Source organism: Malaclemys terrapin, chromosome 1 (genome assembly GCF_027887155.1).
Source record: "Malaclemys terrapin pileata isolate rMalTer1 chromosome 1, rMalTer1.hap1, whole genome shotgun sequence".
Taxonomy (NCBI): domain Eukaryota; kingdom Metazoa; phylum Chordata; order Testudines; family Emydidae; genus Malaclemys; species Malaclemys terrapin.
Window position 1 is genome coordinate 230,564,090 of NC_071505.1, and position 19,627 is coordinate 230,583,716.

The following is a 19,627-nucleotide window of genomic DNA, read 5'->3' on the forward strand; positions in this document are numbered from 1 at the left end:
CAGAGATTTCAAGGCCAGAAGGGACCATTGTGATCATCTAGTCTGATCCCCTGTCTAACACAGGCCATCGAATTTCCCTAAAATAATTCCTAGAGCAGATCTTTTAGAAAAACATCCCATCCTGATTTAAAAATTGTCAGTGATGTAGAATCCAATAACACCCTGGGTAAAATGTTCCAATGGTGAATGACTCTCACAGTTAAAAATTTATGCCTTATTTCCAGTCTGAGTTTGTCTAGCTTCAACTTCCAGCCAATGGACTGTATTATACCTTTTTCTGCTCCATTGAAGAGCCCATTATTAAATATTTATTCCCCATGTAGATACTTACGGACTGTAATCAAATCACCCCTTAACCTTCTTACATCATGCGAGCAGCGGCAGCCAACAGGGCGGCTAACAGGGGAGTTTGAGAGGGAGTTCTCATTGGAGGAGAAGGTACCTGTATTTGCATCTGTATTTGCATCTGTCCTGGGTGTTCTTGGGTGTTCTTGTGTGTTTGTTTGTTTGTAGGGGCCGGCAGGGGCTGGGTGCTGGGACGGACGCCGAGCCCTGAGCAGGGGGCGGGGCTTGGCTGATCAAGGGGCCCATAAAAGCGGCCGCCCAGCCAGGCAGCGGTACAGCTGCGAGCAGCGGCAGCCAACAGGGCGGCTAACAGGGGAGTTTGAGAGGGAGTTCTCATTGGAGGAGAAGGTACCTGTATTTGCATCTGTATTTGCATCTGTCCTGGGTGTTCTTGGGTGTTCTTGTGTGTTTGTTTGTTTGTAGGGGCCGGCAGGGGCTGGGTGCTGGGACGGACGCCGAGCCCTGAGCAGGGGGCGGGGCTTGGCTGATCAAGGGGCCCATAAAAGCGGCCGCCCAGCCAGGCAGCGGTACAGCTGCGAGCAGCGGCAGCCAACAGGGCGGCTAACAGGGGAGCTGCGAGCAGCGGCAGCCAACAGGGCGGCTAACAGGGGAGCTGCGAGCAGCGGCAGCCAACAGGGCGGCTAACAGGGGAGTTTGAGAGGGAGTTTGCAGGGGGAGGTAACGGGGGAGGCAGGAGGGCGGGGTGCGCCGTGTGCTCTGTGTCCCCAGGTGCTGTGGGCAGAGACCGCAGCAGCCATGAGCCAAGCGGCAGCAGCAGACAGAATGCAGATGGCTGCATGCGGAAGCTGTGGTATGTATATAGTCCTAGCAGGAGACCCGGAACAAAGGTATGTGTGTATGAAGTGTCGCCTTATAGTGTTACTGGAGGAAAAGATTAAGGGGCTGGAGATGCAGGTAGAGACCCTGGTGGAGTTTAGGCGGGGGTTTGAGCAGCTGATGGAGGATGGGCAAGGCGGGGCTGAAGGGGAAGGCTCTAGGGTGCAGGAGGAGGCAGTAGTAGATGACAGCGAGAGGGGAATGGAAGGAGGAGATCCAGGGAAGTGGAAGCATGTGACTGTGAGAAGTAAGCCAAGGAAAAGGAGGGCCAGTGATGGGGGAATAGAACTCAGGAATAGGTTTGAGTGTTTGGAGAACGAGGTAGAGGGGCAGCAGGTGGTGACTGAAGGTGGGAGGGTGAGGAAGAAGAGAAGAGCTGCTAGTCCGAGAGAGAGGGGGGAGGAGTTGATGGAGACAGCACCAATTATGGGCCACCAGAGGATACAGGAAGGCATAAGGGGGAGCATAAGGGAAGATAGGAGCAGACACAGGTCAGGACTAGAGGGATCGGAGACTAGATTACTAGATCGCACTGTTGCCAGGCGACGGCAGGTGTATGTAATTGGAGACTCTTTACTGAGGAGACTGGACAGGCCTGTGACCAGGGCGGACCCGGAGAACAGAAGGGTGTGCTGTCTACCAGGTGCAAAGATACGCGATGTGGACCTGCGGTTGAAAAGGATCCTAAAAGGAGCAGGTAAGAACCCCTTGATAATCCTTCATGTAGGAACGAATGACACGGCTAGGTTCTCGTTAGAGAGAGTTAAGGGAGATTATGCCAGGCTGGGGAAGACTCTCAAGGAGATAGAGGCTCAGGTTATCTTTAGTGGGATTCTGCCTGTTCCGAGGGAAGGGCAGCAAAGGGCTGATAGGATTTTGAGGATAAATAGTTGGCTAAGGGAGTGGTGCTATAAGGAGGGCTTTGGGATGTATGGCCACTGGAAGGCTTTCGGGGACAGACACCTGTTCTCGCGGGATGGGCTTCACCTGAGTAGGGAAGGAAATAGACTTCTGGGAGGGAGGCTGGCTCATCTTATCAAAAGAGCTTTAAACTAGGAAGTTTGGGGAGATGGTTGGGAGATGCACAGTTAATCTCCACGCCAGTTTCCGGTATTGGAAAGCTGAGTGTAATAAGAGGAGACATAGCCGGGGAGATGAGATTGGACATAGGAGGGACAGGGGGGACGAACACAAAGAGGCCCGCAACATACAGTGCTAGTAATGGGAGACAGGCTAAACGACATACATTAGGCTGTTTGTACACCAATGCGAGAAGCCTAGGTAATAAAATGGAGGAATTGGAGCTCTTGGTCCGAGAATTGAAACCGGATATCGTAGGAATAACTGAAACGTGGTGGAATGGCAGTCACGACTGGAACGCAGGTATGGAGGGGTATGCGCTGTTTAGGAAAGACCGGGATAAAGGTAAAGGTGGGGGGGTGGCATTGTATGTCAATAGTGAAATAAGCTGTAAAGAAATAATAGTGGATGGAATAGATAATACAGAGTCCGTCTGGGCGATACTCAAGCTGGGTAAAAGTACTACTAGAGCCTCTCCGGGGATAGTGCTTGGGGTGTGCTATAGACCGCCGGGATCAACCCAGGATATGGATAAGGAATTGTTTAATGTATTAAGGGAGGTAAATACTAATAGAAACTGTGCAATTATGGGGGACTTTAACTTCCCGGATATAGACTGGGGAACAAACACTAGTAGCAATAATAGGGCTCAGATGTTCCTAGATGTGCTTGCGGATCAATTCCTTTATCAAGTGGTAGCTGAGCCGACGAGGGGGGAGGCCATTTTAGATTTGATTCTGGTAAGTAGTGAGGATCTTGTTGAGGAAGTGGTAGTGGGGGACAACTTGGGCTCCAGTGATCATGAGCTAATTCGCTTTAAACTAAATGGAAAGAGTACCAGAATTAAGTCAAAGACTAGGGTTTATAATTTTAAAAAGGCCAATTTTAACAAATTAAGGGGACTGGTAAGGGAAGTGGATTGGGCAAACGTATTAAGGGACCTAAAGGCAGAAGAAGCCTGGGATTACTTTAAGTTAAAGATGCAAGAGCTGTCAGAGGCCTGTATCCCCAAAAAGGGAAAAAGATTACTAAGCAAGAGACTTAGACCGAGCTGGATGAGCGACCGGCTGAAAGGGGCGATTAGGAAAAAACAGAAAGCGTACAAAGAGTGGAAGAGGGGAGGGATCAGTAAGGAAACTTACCTTAGCGAAGTCAGAGAATGTAGAGATAGAGTGAGAAAGGCCAAAGGCCGGGAAGAGTTGGACTTAGCGAGGGGAATTAAAAGTAATAGTAAGAGGTTTTACAGCCATATAAATAGGAAGAAAGCAAAGAAAGAAGAAGTGGGACCGCTGAAGACTATAGCCGGAGAGGAGATTAAAGATAATCTAGGCATGGCGCAATATCTCAATGAATATTTTGCATCGGTGTTTAATGAGACCAATGAAGGTATTAGGGATACTAGCACCGTTACAGAGGGGCATACAGGATGGGGGATTACCGCATCCGAGGTAGAAACAAAACTAGAACGCCTTAATGGGACTAAGTCGGGTGGACCGGACGATCTTCATCCGAGAATATTGAAGGAATTGGCGCGGGAAATAGCAGGCCCATTAGCGACTATATTTAATGAATCTGTAAACTCAGGGGTAGTCCCGTTAGACTGGAGAATAGCCAATGTGGTTCCTATTTTCAAGAAAGGGAAAAAAAGTGACCCGGGTAACTATAGGCCTGTTAGTTTAACATCAGTAGTGTGCAAGGTGCTGGAGAAGATTCTGAAAGAGAAACTAGTTGAGGACCTTGAAGTTAATGGCAAATGCGATAAATTACAGCATGGTTTTACGAAGGGCAGATCGTGCCAAACGAATCTGATCTCCTTCTTTGAGAAAGTAACGGACTTATTAGATAAGGGAAATGCGGTGGACCTAATATACCTGGATTTCAGTAAAGCGTTTGATACAGTACCCCATGAGGAACTATTGGTTAAAATGAAAAACATGGGGATCGATATGAAAATCCAGAGGTGGATAGGGAATTGGTTAATGGGGAGAATGCAGCGGGTCGTATTAAAGGGTGAATTGTCGGGTTGGAGGGAGGTTACTAGTGGAGTGCCTCAAGGTTCGGTTTTGGGACCCATCTTATTTAATCTATTTATAACTGACCTCGGGACCGATTGCAAGACTGGGCTGATAAAGTTTGCGGATGATACGAAGGTGGGAGGAGTTGCAAACTCGGAGGAGGATAGGGATACTCTGCAGGGAGACTTGAATGAGCTTGTGAATTGGAGTATCAGAAATAGGATGAAATTTAATAGTAAAAAGTGTAAGGTGATGCACTTGGGGACGAATAATAACAATTTTAGTTACAAGATGGGGACGCATTGGTTAGAAGTAACGGAAGAGGAGAAGGACCTAGGGGTCCTTGTGGACCGCAGGATGACTATGAGTCGGCAATGTGACGTGGCGGTGAAAAAAGCCAATGCGGTCTTGGGATGTATTAGGCGAGGTATATCTAGTAGAGATAGGGAGGTTCTGCTTCCGTTGTATAAGGCGCTGGTGAGACCTCATTTGGAGTACTGTGTGCAGTTCTGGTCTCCCATGTTTAAAAAAGATGAACTCAAACTGGAACGGGTGCAGAGAAGGGCGACTAAGATGATCAGAGGAATGGAAAACCTGTCGTATGAAAAGAGATTAGAGGAGCTTGGGTTGTTTAGTCTGACAAAGCGAAGGCTGAGGGGGGATATGATTGCTATGTTTAAATATATCAGAGGGGTTAATACAAGGGAGGGAGAGGAATTATTCCAGTTTAGTACTAATGTGGACACGAGAACGAATGGATACAAACTGGCCGGGGGGAAGTTTAGGCTTGAAATTAGACGAAGGTTTCTGACCGTCAGAGGGGTGAAATATTGGAACGGCCTTCCGAGGGAAACGGTGGGGGCGACGGACCTGTCTGGTTTTAAGATTAAGTTGGATGAGTTTATGGAGGGAATGGTTTAATGATAAAACATAGTAGCCAAGGAAAACCAAGCAATGGTACATGAACAGCATAATGGCCAACAAGGGTCAGGCTAGAGACTCTTGCCTATATGCTCGGGGTATTACTGATCGCCATATTTGGGGTCGGGAAGGAATTTTCCTCCAGGGTAGATTGGCTGAGCCTCTGGAGGTTTTTCGCCTTCCTCCGCAGCATGGGGCAGGGATCACTAGCAGGAGGGTCTCAGCCGATTGAAGTCACTAAAACACAGGATTGGGGACTTCAACGGTAGAGTCCAGGGAAGGGTCTTGCGGCCTGCAGCATGCAGGGGGTCAGACCAGATGATCATAATGGTCCCTTCTGACCTTAATGTCTATGAGTCTATGAGTCTATGAATCATCACTGGCAAACCAGCATCTATACAAAATATACTGAAATTTCTTCACCGACCATGAAGTATAACCACCTCTCTGGTAAAAAGTTGCAATTCTTAAACTGTTGTGTAATGTTGCTGAGTGCAGTTAATGGCATCAGTGAAGCATACTATATCCAAATGAAATGTAGAAGGACTGTATTGTCAACTCTCATCATGAGTCTCATGATATTTGATGTTTTTCTTAAAGTTTCAGCTCCTGGAGTTCCGTGATTATTTGAGAATTTTAACTTTTGTTTACAAAAAAAAAATGTTTAGCCATCATGGTCATGAAGAAAAACTTGAAAAATGTGACCCTTAAAGCTCAAAAACCGAAAGGCTAATAAAAATATCCCAATTTTATTATTTTGTAAATCTCATGATTTGGGGGCCTGATTCATGATTTTTAAATGCTGGGGACTGGCAATACTGGGAGAATGTGTCAAGGTTACAAGGCTAGCTGAACCTGTCCCCCTTAATGGTCTCTGTGAGAGCAGCCCTTCAGGAGCCTGGCTTTATGCGTTTACCTCTCTTGGGGTGGAATTCCACCATTCTTCCAGTCTTATTGAGCTCTGGGATATAGCACCCTGTATATCAGTGTTGCTTTCCCAGATAGTCTGAGTGGGTCGTCACCTGCTCAGATGAACTTTCAGCATGCAGTGCCATGCAGTGATCAGACAGCTTTTTTAAAACCAATTTATTGTTTATTTTAACAGTGGGAACAAAAGATTTAAAGAAAAGGGATTTGAAAACAAACAGACTACAGCATGTCTATCTTACCTAATGGCTGTCCATCCCCAAGGGTAACCTAGGCAGGGTATCATGTGGCTCAGACACCCCCAGCAGGGTATCATGTGGCTCAGTCTGGTTCTCCCAAACAACTTCCCTCTTCTCAAAAGACAGAGAGCATGCTTTTTAAACTTGCCACAATTCTTTTGAGCTCCTGTGTTCATAGGCCTTTTCCTGTCTTGCCTCAAACCAGTTTTGTAGGTTAGCTGGAGAGGAGGCAAAATCTTCAAAGCTAATAGCTCTGGCATTGTCCCGTAACAGCCCACCAGTGTTTGCTGAGAGGCAGCTTGTCTTGAATCTTTCTTTGCTTTCCTGCATATTTTTTCAAACTATTGCCTGTGGGCTAAACCAATATAGTGATATAAAATACATCCTAATAAGGGAAGCAGTGTGGCCTAGTGGATCACTGTACTGGGACTCAGGAAAGCTGGATTCTGTTCCCATCTCTGCCACTGGCCTGCTGGGTGAGTTTGGGCAAGTCATCTCACCTGCCTCAGTTTCTTCATCTGACCTCCTTTGAAATCTACTGAAAAGTGTTATATAATAGCTACTTATTATTACTGGAACAAACTAATAAATTAAAGAGTAATAAGTCACCAGGACCAGGTGGTATTCACCCAAGAGTTCTGAAGGAATTCAAATATGAAATTGCAGAACTACTAACTGTGGTGTGTAACCTATCACTTAAATCAACTTCAGATGACTGGAGGATAGCTAATGTGACACCAATTTTTAAAAAAGTCTACAGAGGCAATCCCGGCAATTACAGGCCAGTAAGCCTAACTTCAGTGCAAGGCAAATTGGTTGAAACTATAAAAAAGAAAAGAATTATCAGACACTTAGATGAACACAATATATTGGGGAAGAGTCAACATGGCTTTTGTAAAAGGAAATCATGCTTCACCAATCTACTAGAATTCTTTGAGGGGGTCAAGAAACATGTGGACAAGGGTAATCCAATGGATATAGTGCATTTGGACTTATAATCATAGAATCATCAGGGTTAGAAGGTACTGCAATGGTCATCTAGTCTATCCGCCGCCAAGATGCAGGATTTGTTGTGTCCAAGACCATCCAGCCTCCTTTTGAAAGCCTCCTGTGAAGGAGCTTCCACAACCTCCTTATGCAGTCTGTTCCATTGTCCTACTGTTCTTACAGCTAGGAAGTTTTTCCTGAGATTTAATCTAAATCTGCTATGCTGTAGTTTGAACCCATTGCCTCTCGTCCTGCCCTTTGTGGATCTGTACTGGCACAAGTGCTGCTCAACAAATTCATAAATTATCTGGAAAAAGGGATGAGGTGGCAAATTGTAGATTATACAAACTACTCAAGATAGTTAAGTCCAAAGCAGACTGCAAAGATCAAAGGGATCTAACAAAACTGGGTGACTGGCAATAAAATGGCAGATGAAATTAAATGTTGATAAATGCAAATTAATGTATACTGGAAAACATAATCCCAACTATACATACAAAATGATGGGTTCTAAATTAATTGTTCCCACTCAAAAAAGATCTTGGAGTCATCGTGAATAGTTCTCTGAAAACATCTCCTCAATGTGCAGTGGCAGTAAAAAAAGCTTAAGAAAGGGATAGATAATAAGACAGAAAATATCATAATGCTACTGTATAAATCCATCATACACCCACACCTTGAATACTGTGTGCAGTTCTGGTCTTCCCATCTCAAAAAAGAGATTAGAATTGGAAAAGATACAGAAAAGGGCAACAAAAATGATTAGGGATCTGGAACAGCTTCCATATGAGGAGAGATTAAAAAGACTGGGACTATTCAGCTTGGAAAAGAGGCAACTAAGAGGGGATATGATAAAGATCTATAAAATCATGAATGGTATGGAGAAAGTGAATAAGGAAGTATTATTTACTCCTTCACATACTACAAGAACCATTGGTCACCCAATGAAATTAATAGGTGTAAAACAAACTAAAGGAAGTACTTCACACAACATACAGTCAACCTGTGGAACTCATTGCCAGGGAATGTTGTGAAAAGTATAACTGGGTTAAAAAAAGAATTAGATAAATTCATGGAGGATAGATCCATCAGTAGCTATTAGTCAGGACTGTCAGGGATGCAATCCCATGTCCAGGGTGTCCCTACACTTCTGACTGCCAGAGGCTGGGCCTGGACAACCGGGGATGGATCACTTGATGATTGCCTGTTCTGTTTATTCCTTTTGAAGCCTCTGCCATTGGCCACTGTCAGAAGACACGATACTTGGCTAGTTGGACCATTGGTCTGACCCAGTATGGCCATTCTTACGTAATCAGACTAATAAATCTGTCCCAGAGAGTAATCCCTTCCACTGTAATTCACCAGCACAGCAGGACTACCTTGGTGACTCTTACAAAAAGAGTCATGCAATTATTTATAATCATAAGTGATCAGGATCTTGGTTTACATCTGATCCAACAGATAGCACCTTCAGTTAATCCCACTGAATCTATTTAGACTATTAGCTCCTTGGAAAATAAAAGGTATTTTCTTCTATCACACAAGTGCTGACCACCCTATTGGTACTCCAAGGATCTGATGCTTAAATGTTTTGTCAACAAGATCAGTATCTAGAGGAAAAATTTAATATTTACCTGGAAGGGATAAGTAATGGAGAGGAACATCCCAGAGATTTTCTGGCAGCTGTGACATCCAATCACCATTTTCATAGCACAGATGAATGGACCTTTTCGAAGTGGCTTCCATTAGTTGCAACAGTGTGTTCTCACAGGATGTTCTGAAAAGAGTTGAAGTATTTTGTACATTATACATAGTTTGAGTGATCCATGCTCCTATTGTATAACTTACATTTGGTCTGCCTGATGAGCTGCAGTCCTAGGGCCTGATGTCAAGCACACTGAAGTCAGTGGAGGGGCTCTCATTAACTTCAGTGAGCTTTGGTTGAGACCCCATACTCTGGAAAAGGAGCCAATTTACTATTAAGCTGGAGGAGGTGTCTTAATGGTCTCTAAAGTTTAAGTTTGGCATCGTTATCCTCCTTGGAACCACATGTTCATAACCCAGCAGGGTCACCTCAGTCTTTCCTTATGAGGTAAATAATCTAAGCACCATGCAACTTACTGTGTGTGGCCTTTCAGGCAAGGGCACAGGCTTGATATGCTAATTAAAGATCCCACTGCACTATCCCTAGTCACATTTCTTTCCCCTTCACTATTGTTCTGTACATCAGTCAGCTGGTCCCCTCTTCTCCCAGTGTACCTGCATTTCAGTGGTGCTGTGTGTACTGTATATTGAACAAAGTTGCTATGTAAGCTTAAAATAATATTTTTAAATGCTAACCATTTGCAAGAAATTGGATAGTCTCCCTTTCCCTTTCTATACAGCCAGTGGAAGCTCCTAGGTGTGCAGCACTTCTGAATATCAGCCCACTTATGTAGATACTGAAATAATGATTATGGGGCCTAACTTTAGGCGCCCGTTTTTGAAAATCTTTGTTTTGGACTCCATATCACTTTTCATAAGGGTTTCTTGGGCTATTTTTTTCCACACACAAGTCACCCCACAGAGTTGGAGTACAGCCTCTGAGCTTGAGGCCATTCTCCAAATGAACCTTATTAGCTAGGTTAACTAATGAAATATGACTGTGCAATTTACATTCAAGATCTTTAGGATGATGCTGTAACATCACCACTCAGTGTTCCTCCCTGACACATGGCTAAAACTCTGAGGGGCAGCTCCTCAGCTGGGGGAAATTGTCAGAGTTCCATTGAAGTTAACAGAGCTATGACAATTTACATGAGCTAAGGATCTAACCCTTGTGTGGCAATGACTCTCCCTACTGCCAAGGAGGACTTGATGCAGCTCTCTCTCAAGCCTGTGAAAGTCAGGCTTGTGATGGAAACTGAGATTCAGCTGCTATAAATAATGCAATTAAATTTTGATTCTAAAAATAACTACAAATATTGATTATATGTTTTCTCTCTTCCCCCCTTCCTCTGTTGCTTGTCTTCTTAGACCACGATCCTGCATTCCTGCATAAGGGTCTAGCAGTACAGAGTCCCACTGAAGTCAGGGGTACTTTGCACAGGTGCAGGATTTTGTCAGCCCATGAGCAACACATGGCAGAATCAGGGCCCTCCTCCGTTGTAGGAACTTTGAGGCAGAGATTATGTCTTCCTGTAGATTTTAAGGCCAGAAGGGACATTATAATCTAGTCTGCCCTCCTATATAACACAGACCATAGAATCCAGTAATTTCTGCATTGAGCCCATATGCTCTGTTTGAGCTAGAGCAGGGGTGGCCAACCTGAGCTTGATAAGGAGCCAGAATTTGCCAATGTACATTGCCAAAGAGCCACAGTAATAGTCAGCAGTTCCCCCACCAGCTTCCCTACCCTGCTCACAGTGCCTCCCACCCACCAGCAGCCCCACCGATCAGCACCTCCCGCCTCTCCCTGCATCTCCTGATCAGCTGTTTCGTGATGTCCAGGAGGCTGGGAGGGGGGCGGGGGGGCGATGGCATGGCAGGCTCAGGGGAGGGGGCAGGAAGCATGTCTTTTAAAAAGAGATCCAGTCTTGCTTAAAGACTGGAAAGCCATGGAGAATCCATCACACCACTAGATAAGTTGTTCCAATGGTTAGTTACCCTCACTGATAAAAAATGTCTTATTTCTAGTCTGACAGTAGACAAGCTAGGTGTGGACAGTGCCAAACAATTTGTGGATGTTACCATAATAAAAATAATAAATATTAAACCCAGTGACTAGGTAGTATACAATTGCATAGACATAATGGACAGTTTCATTAATATTTTAATATCTGTATTAAACATCTGTAATATGCATGATACATTTCCAAAAACATAATAAATAATACAAACTTACCAAAATATAATACAGAGTATTATAATTTTAGCTCGTTGCCTTCTAAATTCAATAGGCCAAAAAAGAGGGTGTGGCAAATCACTGGTGTGGGGTAGTTTATGTTGGAAGTATATATTGTATGTTTCGACCTGTGAAATTCCTGATGAAACAATGAAAGTGAGTTCACCATTCCTCTTAGGAACAAACTAATACTGCAGTGATTGGGGAAAATATGTTTACATAAACTAAGTAAACTGCCACTTAAGAATAAATTGTCTCTGGAACACGCAAGCAAAAGCATCCACATCTAGAAACAGTCTAAATAATTCAGAATCCAACTCACAGATTGCTTTTAAATGAAGTATATATTAAAATAATTCCAGGTCTTTGATTTAGTTACACTATACTTTTGTTCTCAAGGGGGAAGGGATTATTTTAGTTTTACTTACTCTTATGAAATCATTTGGTTTTCATTTCAGCTGTTCATTTCTTCAAAAAGATTTCCGCTTTTCTAGCAGCTAGTCTTCCCCTGTGAAAAGACTGAACTGAATCTCAGAGACTACAGCAGGAAATAAATGCAAACAAGCACAGCACGTTACCTGCTATGGGATTGGTCAAAGTCTGCAGTACACTCTCAGATCAAGTGACACCCAGCTTTATGAGAGGAGGAAGAACAAAAGTTCCTCAGATTCGTGGAGCTGTCTAACATGTAAGAATGAGACACTGTATTGCTTCATGATTAATGTACATGCAAGGAATAGGGAAAGAAAGTTTAGCAGCACACAAAGTAATAATATTTAACAAACTTTTTGCTGCATTTTTACATTTTTACATCTTTACATTTTTAAGATGTAAGGATGAAAAGGACTGTATAAGAGCTAAACTATATTACTTTTTCTATTCATTATTATCACCTTTATCTTCTAACAGCATTTCCATTCTCCATTTCAAGGAGAAGAACTAGATGACCTAGTATTTCTTTTCCCATTTCCAACTTCTACAGTTTCTACATTTAGGATGTAGGTTACCATCATTTATCCAGATATTTTACAGACATAGAAGGTGAAGGTCCCATGCTCTAAGAGCTTACTATCTAAGTAGACAACCTATATACAGATAGTGGGTGAATGGCATGTACTGACAACTAGTTTGATTCACCAGTAAAGTTTAGCAACCATCATGCTAGTTACAAATTTGTTTCTCACCATTCCTAGAGACACTGCAATATCAGCTGCATGCAATGGAGTGAATACATTAGCAAGCTCCCCTGTCAGGGTTCCATCCCCACTCTGAACTTTAGGGTACAGATATGCAGACCCGCAAGAAAGATCCCCTAAGCTTATTTCTACCAGCTTAGGTTAAAAGGTATGCTGCCAACACCAGGCGAGTTAAACAAACATTTAGGGAGAGCCACTTGGAGCTCTGCCTTTCCCCAAATATCTCCCAAGCCCCTACCCATCTTTCCCGGGCAGGCTTGAGAATAATCCCCGCAAGCCCCTACACCCCTTTTCCTGGGAAGACTTGAGAATAATATCCTAACCAACTGGTTACAAAGTGATCAAAGACCCAACCCTTGGGTCTTTGGACAATGGAAAAATCAGTCAGGTTCTTAAAAGAAGGATTTATTAAAAAGAAAAGGTAAATATCATCTCTGTACATTCAGGATGGACAATAACTTTACAGGGTAATCCGATTTAAAGAGCCCAGAGGAACCCCCTCTAGCCTTAGGTTCAAAGTTACAGCAAACAGAGATAAACCCTCTAGCAAAGGAACATTCACAAGTTGAAAAAACAAAAAGAAACTAACATGCCTTGCCTGGCTGTTACTTACAAGTTGAAATATGAGAGACTTGTTCAGAAAGATTTGAAGAACATGGGTTGATATCCGGTCCCTCTTAGTCCCAAGAGCGAACAACACCAAAACAAAACAAACAAAAGCCTTCCCCCCCAAGATTTGAAAGTATCTTGTCCCCTTATTTGTCCTTCCAGGTTACCTGAGCTCCTTAACCCTTTACAGGTAAAAGGATTTTGGTGCCTTCGGCCAGGAGAAATTTTCTAGTATTGTACACAGGAGGGTTGTTACCCTTCCCTTTATAGTTATGACATCCCCTATTCAAAAAATACATTTAATGTCTAGTCCCCAGATGAAGGAGGTGGTCTTAAGGAGTTATTTAGAGCTTTTGTTATTGTAATTTAGAAGCATATTTCTAAAAGTGCCTCTACTTCACTGTTATAATACAATGAAATTTATTTTTCTATAGCTTCCTTTATACAGAGCATTATAAAATGCTCCAGAGACATAGTACTTTTCTAAAGCTGGATAAGGAGACTATCAGCCAGAGGTGAAAGTAGGCCAGTATGGGCCGGTACAGTGTACCAGTAAGAAGTGGCCGCCAGTACTGGCCCATACGCAGCCAATGTTAAAGTGCTACCACAGCAGCGCTTTAACATTATTGCCCCTTTTGCCCACCCCCCACCCCCCGGGCCGCCGACAGAACCCCGGGGGGGGGGAGGAGGGGGCATGAGCCAGGCAGCATTGATGGGCTGGCTGGGGGAGGCTGACCCCCCCAGCCCCACTTCTTCTGCCGAGGCCCCACCCCTTCCAGGGTCCCAGAGCCAGGCCCCCATACCAGTAAGTACTTAATGTTACTATCAGCGGCAGAAAGTGGAAATTAGAAGGGTTGGGGTAGAGTTAAAAAAATAAATGTTTAAAAGCAGTAAAGATACAAGTTACTGTGTGTCACAGTTCTTGGGTTGCTGACGGCACCTCCTGCTGTCTGAGGCTGCAAAACCCATAGCCGCCCCCCCACCCTCAGCCCCCAATCTGCATAAACAGGAGTCTCTGTGATGCAAAATTGAGGCAAACAGTCTAACTGCATTTGAAGGGGATGGGGCTCCTGGCTCCCACTCTCCAAGTCCTTTCAGTACAATCCAAGATACCCCTGGAAGGGGTAGAGGATAGTGGTACCGACTGCTTAACAGCTCACCTGAGGCTTGCTGAACCTATCCGGCCTGTCCAGAATATCAGCATCTGTTGTCTGCTTGTAGGTACAGGGAAAATCAGTGGGTGAGCTTCTCGAGGGCAGTTTCTGTGAAGCCTTCCAGGAGCCCCTCTTAGGAGCTGCTGTCTGTTTTCTCCCAGAGCTGCCCAACAACTGTCTGGAACAACCGGCTTTTAAACTGTTATTCCACCCCTGACATGATTGACAGGGCTAGAGAGGCGGGGTCAACCTTGCCCACAGTAGCCCTTTAACCAAATTTTTTACTGGGGTGGGTGGGCTTTATACACCATGTCACAGTATGACGGAAAGCAGATGAACCCAACAATGGGGAGGGTAGTGCAGGGTTCATCAAGCACAAAAGCAAATGGGAATTTTTTTAAAATAAGATTTGAAACTCAGAAATCACTAGGGGAAGAGGAGACAGATGGCAAAGGAGGAGGTGAATGTATAGTGAGCAGAGAGATATGAAGTCAGCAATATAGGGTGAAGTAGAGTCCATGGAGAGTTTTAAAAATCAGGAAGAAAAAGTTAAATTTGATTCAGAGACTTCATAGGAAGGCAAGGTGATGGAGGATGGGTGAGAAGAGAGTTATTTGGCTCTCAGACACAATTGTGATGAGTGCATTAAAATAGACAGCTAGGTTCCTGCATGCTAGAGCAAATCTGGCTACAGCTGTCTGGACACTTTCAAATTTAAGAAGTAAAGGGCATGAATTCTCCTCTCTGGAGTGACACTGGTGATGTCAATGAAGATACTCCTATTTAAATTGCTATGAGTGAGATCACAAACTGGCCCTAAGGATTTAGAACAACCATAAAAGAAGGAATAACAGGAAACTAATCAACAAGTGATTAAGCAATGACAAAGTATTTCAACAGAGCAAGGGTCAAGGTAAGGATGAATTCTGGTAATATTGCAGAGATCATGATGAGCAGATTTACAGATGAGGAAGCTGTGGGAGGAAAAAAGTCCAGATTCCTGGCTTTGGTTCCAAAAAGTGTCTGAGTTAAAGTGATTAATAGTGGAATTAGAAATACTGGACAAAAAGGAATGCAGGAGGAGTTGGTAACTTTTTGAAGCATTCAATAACAGGAAGTTATGGAGCTGACAAACAAGACAGGGAACTATAAGGGGATCAGAGAGTGCGTTGATGGACACAAAGAGATGCTTCATGTCTGTGTATCTGAGTGAAACGTTTCTATTTTGTTAATTATGTAGGCATCCATCATGGCTCCACAGTTAAAGCTGATTTGAGTTTTGCACTTAGAACAGGGATTCAACCATTTTATTGTGCGTGAAGAATACACTTTATTTTCCTCCCCATTGCACCACTTACTCTTTGAATTATGAATGTATTTTTCTGAAATTTTACATGTAAATCTGTCCGAGTTAAAAGTAATTTTAAAGGGTCCGTTAATAAGAGTGTGAGATCTTTTTTTGTCCTGAATGATCTTGTCTCAGACACTGTCAAGCTAAGCGAAAAGTGGCAAAGAAGCAACTCTTTAATAGATGTGGTGCAATGGGTAGGTTTTTTAAAGAAATGTTTAGGATCGATGGTCCTTTTTCCATGCTATAAGGCAGGGTCGCTCAAACTTTATTGCATCACGAGCCCCTTCTGCCAATGATTATTACTACCCAACCCCAGGAAGGAGGAGACCCCAAAGACCGAGCCCCTCCACCCCAGGGAGGGGGACCAAAGCTGAAGCCCGAGCCCCACCCCCTCTTGGGCAGGGGCGCAAAGCTGAAGCTTAATGGCTTCATCCCTGCGCAAGTGGAGACTGTAACCTTAGCCCCACTGCCCAAGGCTGAAGCCGTCAGGCTTTGGCTACAGTCCTGGGCAGCGGAGCTCAGACTTTTGACTTCATCCCCAGGCCCCAGCAAGTCTAAAGCCAGCCCTGGCGACCCCATTAAAAAAGGGTCATGACCCACTTTGGGGTCCCAACCCACAGTTTGAGAACCGCTGCTATAAGGTATGGAAATGCAATATTAAAAAATCCAAACAGCCTTTAACTGTGAATTTCCGGATTTTGCAATGCTTGTGTTAGGCATATGTAATACGCTGTACCTCAGAGAACCACCCTGGAACCCCCATATTTACCACTGGCATATAAGTATGACATGTTTTGTACAAAGTATGCCTTGTGAGGTATCTTTTTAGAAGTCTTGATCTGTTGAACATTAATATCCTGTTGGATTGTCTGTGCTGTCCTTGTATGTGCAGTTATGACATTTTGCAGTGTGTGTTACTGAAATATGTTTGGAGTGTGGAGACTCCCACAGCCAACTTTTTAATTGCAACAAAGGACCAGCCAGACACGCTGATGGCCCATTAAAGGGAATCCACTCTCAAAACAACAGCCATCCCAGAATCTTCTCAGAAAGAGCATGTATACAATGGAGACTGCTTGACCAGTGAGGACTGCCTGATCCCCACATGACAGCAAAAGATTTTTTCAGCAAACTGGAAGAAAATATAAATGAGGGAAAGTGGCATCATCATTTGGCCTCTCTTCCCCCCTCCAACTCAACACCTGGAAAAAATGTCTGGAGAACAAACACTTTGAACTGGGGAAGGGTGGGCCCAGCCTGGAAGGCAAGTCCCAGCCCATATATTGAAGATCTGTAAGCTGTTTGTTCCATCTGTCAGGGTGAGACACTGCTTGATTCAAATCCTGCTTCGTTTGTAGAACTTAGACTGTGAATTTATTTTTATTTCTTTAGTAACCAACTTTGATCTCTATGCTTGAGACTTATAATCACTTAAAATCTCTCTGTAGTTAATAAACCTGTTTTATATTTTACCTAAAACAGTGCGTTTTGGTTCAAGTGCTTGGGAAATCTCAGCTCAGTTTACAAAGGCTGGTGCGTTGTCCTCTCCATACTGAGGGAGTGGTGAACGTACACTGGTCATGCTTCTGTATAGTTCTGGTATGCAAGGTTGGGGAGATGGGGGGAACTAGCTGGAGTCTCCCTATTGATGGTTCATGAGTTGCTGGGAGATCATTCATGTAACTCAGTTGGGTGTATCCCTGCCTGTGGATGTCTATGCAAGTGCAGTGCCTGCCAGAGGATTGCAATTTGACAACAGCATCACAGTGTGAGAGGGATACCCCAGGTTTGTGGAACAAAGGGCTCAGTGGTCCCACAGTCCTGGTTGCACCCCAGGTACCCCATCACAATGGCACAGCAAGCAGGGTGAAATGCACAGCTTGTTGATCTGAGTGAGATTTCTTCTTCATATCGTGGTGTAGAGATTTTAAGTGAGACTTTAAGTGTGGTGGCTGAGAACAGTCAAAGAGAAAGTTACCAGTTTGTTATTTTCTGTTTGCTTATTTCGGGAAAGGAAAGTAGGAACAGAAGAAGCGGAAAGATGGGTGAGTGATGGAATTGCAAAACTAGAGATGTAAAGACTGCAAGTGGCAGAAAAAGAGAAACAACATCAGCGAATCTTGGAGTTAAAGGACCTGGAGATAACAGAGAAAGAGAAAACTGATGAGTTAGCGCATCAGTGAATCCTAGAACTGCAAGCCTAAGCAGCTGAGCATAGTTTGTTTGTCTGGGGACAAATGAATGGCTTAGTATTTCTGAGGTGAAGTAGTAATCCTAAAATGATAAGAGTACCGGCTGCGATGAGTTTTGAAGGGGGAATGTTCTGTGGCAGTTGGGAGGGTGATTAGTGAGGAGTGGGTCATAGAGACAGAGTGTCTGGGGGACCAGGGGAGAGGGTATTTGGAGGTAGTTGTTGGACTGTTTTTTGGGGCCCATCGGTGCTAGAGCTCATTGGGCCCAGCAGTTGAAGCACCTTTAACACTTGCCTCTGAGTTGTAGGTACAGCTGGTGCCCTACCAATTCCAGCACTAGAAAACAGATCGATGACCATTGTCAGCATTTTGCACACTAAATAAAACTTTGTAGCATAGCTCTAATGACTTAAGTATTTGCACATATATTAAAATTAGATAATACATATAATATATATGCATGTTAAATCTAGTGAGCCACAAGATTTTACAGATTACCTCCTCACTTTTTCTCACATGCTCTCTGTTAACTTCATATCCACATCCCTGTTCTGTTCCTGTACAATGGGTTTACTCTAGTGTTCATTACACACAAATCTGTATAGGTTCAACAGACACCACCTGATTCTATCATATTTATTTGCTCCAACAAATAAACTTTCCCAGACACTTGCCTTTTAATTGGACTGATCTGTACAATACAAAGGAGTTTCTGAGCATTCCATCCTTTTCCTGTAGTACCTGGAAGATTTCCTCACTGGACAGATTTCACCACATTCTGATAACAATGTGTATTGTTTATAAATAAATTTAATCCTAGACGATGATTAATATACACATGGTAGAATGATTTCATTTTCTATTCTGGAAAAGCCTGATCACATTTTTCCTGACTTTTGAGTTATACTGGGGAAAGATCATTTGTTCATACATCTACATGTATTCAAAGTGCAAAGTGCCTTGGCAATATTCATTATAAAGTTTTAATTGTCAAAACTAAACATAAACAATAAGCAAGCAACTGACATAGGCAATAATAATACTGATTTAAATGAACACGTCAGCACGTGTTATGCTTTTATACTGGCACATGTGAGGAGCTACAATAAGGCCAAGCATGACAAGTTGAAGGACAAGTTTTTCTAGTTCCCTGGATATGAATAGAAAACGTGATGATGGCACACCCATGTTTTACTATTTTGCTTATAAAGTTTTTGTGTATAATTAGTCCATTGGAATCAGAGTAGGACTGTAATGTATTTCTCAGCTCAACTAATTAATTGCTCCTAAAAATTCAGTGCTCCCTGTAAATATACTACCACACTTATAGCCAGATCCTGAAGCTCTTACTCATGTGAGGAGAATCACTGACCTCAGTCACTGACTCCATGAGTTTGAGAACTTGATGGGCATCTCAAAAATATATGACTGGTCAGTGGGGAATAGATTCCAGGCATCTTCCAAGTGGGTTCCCTTTTTGCCCCTGTGAGGGTTCAGGGAATGGATTCTCCTCCCAAGAGCACAGGAAGATATTTCTAGTCTCGCCCCAGTATCACTGGGTAGGGTAGGCAATCTGCAGCTCCCACCTGGAATCAGCCCTCCTGGTTTGCTGCCTAGGAAGAGTTAGTAGATTCAAAGACCAGAAGGGACCATCCAGTCTGACCTCCTGTATAACACAGGCCATGGAATATTCCCTAAATAATTCCTGGAGCAGATCTTTTAGAAAAACAGCCAGTCTTTATTTTAAAACGGTTAGTGATGGAGACTCCACCACGACCCTTGGTCTGTTTGGGCCTGTGTCAGTGACAGCACCATGGAGTCTCACGGAAGGCCTTCTCCGGGGTTGGATTTTGGCAAGGGACCCTCCCAGCAGCCCAGAGATCCTGGAAAG

General features: G+C 43.7%; 2 protein-coding genes across 4 annotated transcripts in view; one reads left to right on the forward strand and one right to left on the reverse strand.

Annotated features, from left to right (window-relative positions):
- Nucleotides 1-16,528, reverse strand: part of PLCXD1 (phosphatidylinositol specific phospholipase C X domain containing 1) — a 39,149-nt gene extending 22,621 nt beyond the window's left edge. Inside the window, exons 1-4 of one of the 3 annotated variants that reach the window (XM_054008795.1) lie at nt 14,200-16,528; nt 11,663-11,742; nt 11,235-11,373; nt 8,986-9,128 (exon numbers count right to left, since the gene is read on the reverse strand). In XM_054008795.1, coding sequence (XP_053864770.1) covers nt 8,986-9,097 — 112 coding nt within the window. In that variant the 5' untranslated portion in view covers nt 9,098-9,128; nt 11,235-11,373; nt 11,663-11,742; nt 14,200-16,528. Of the gene's footprint in view, nt 1-8,985; nt 9,129-11,234; nt 11,374-11,662; nt 11,753-14,199 lie in introns of those variants that run through there. The other 2 variants (XM_054008810.1, XM_054008802.1) reach the window with 2 other exon arrangements.
- Nucleotides 1,076-11,767, forward strand: LOC128825919 (uncharacterized). The gene is made up of 2 exons (XM_054008822.1): nt 1,076-1,879; nt 11,693-11,767. Exons 1-2 carry the CDS (start codon nt 1,102-1,104, stop codon nt 11,746-11,748), a joined length of 834 nt encoding a protein of 277 aa, XP_053864797.1. The 5' UTR covers nt 1,076-1,101; the 3' UTR covers nt 11,749-11,767.
- Nucleotides 16,529-19,627: the final 3,099 nt, after the last annotated feature.

Excerpts from the sequence above, each read along its gene's own strand:
- LOC128825919 (XM_054008822.1), top strand. The coding sequence starts at position 1,102 with ATGAGCCAAGCGGCAGCAGCAGACAGAATGCAGATGGCTGCATGCGGA. Across the intron at positions 1,880-11,692 it reads AAGGATCCTAAAAGGAGCAG|CTGTTCATTTCTTCAAAAAG; the intron begins GTAAGAACCCCT and ends TTTTCATTTCAG.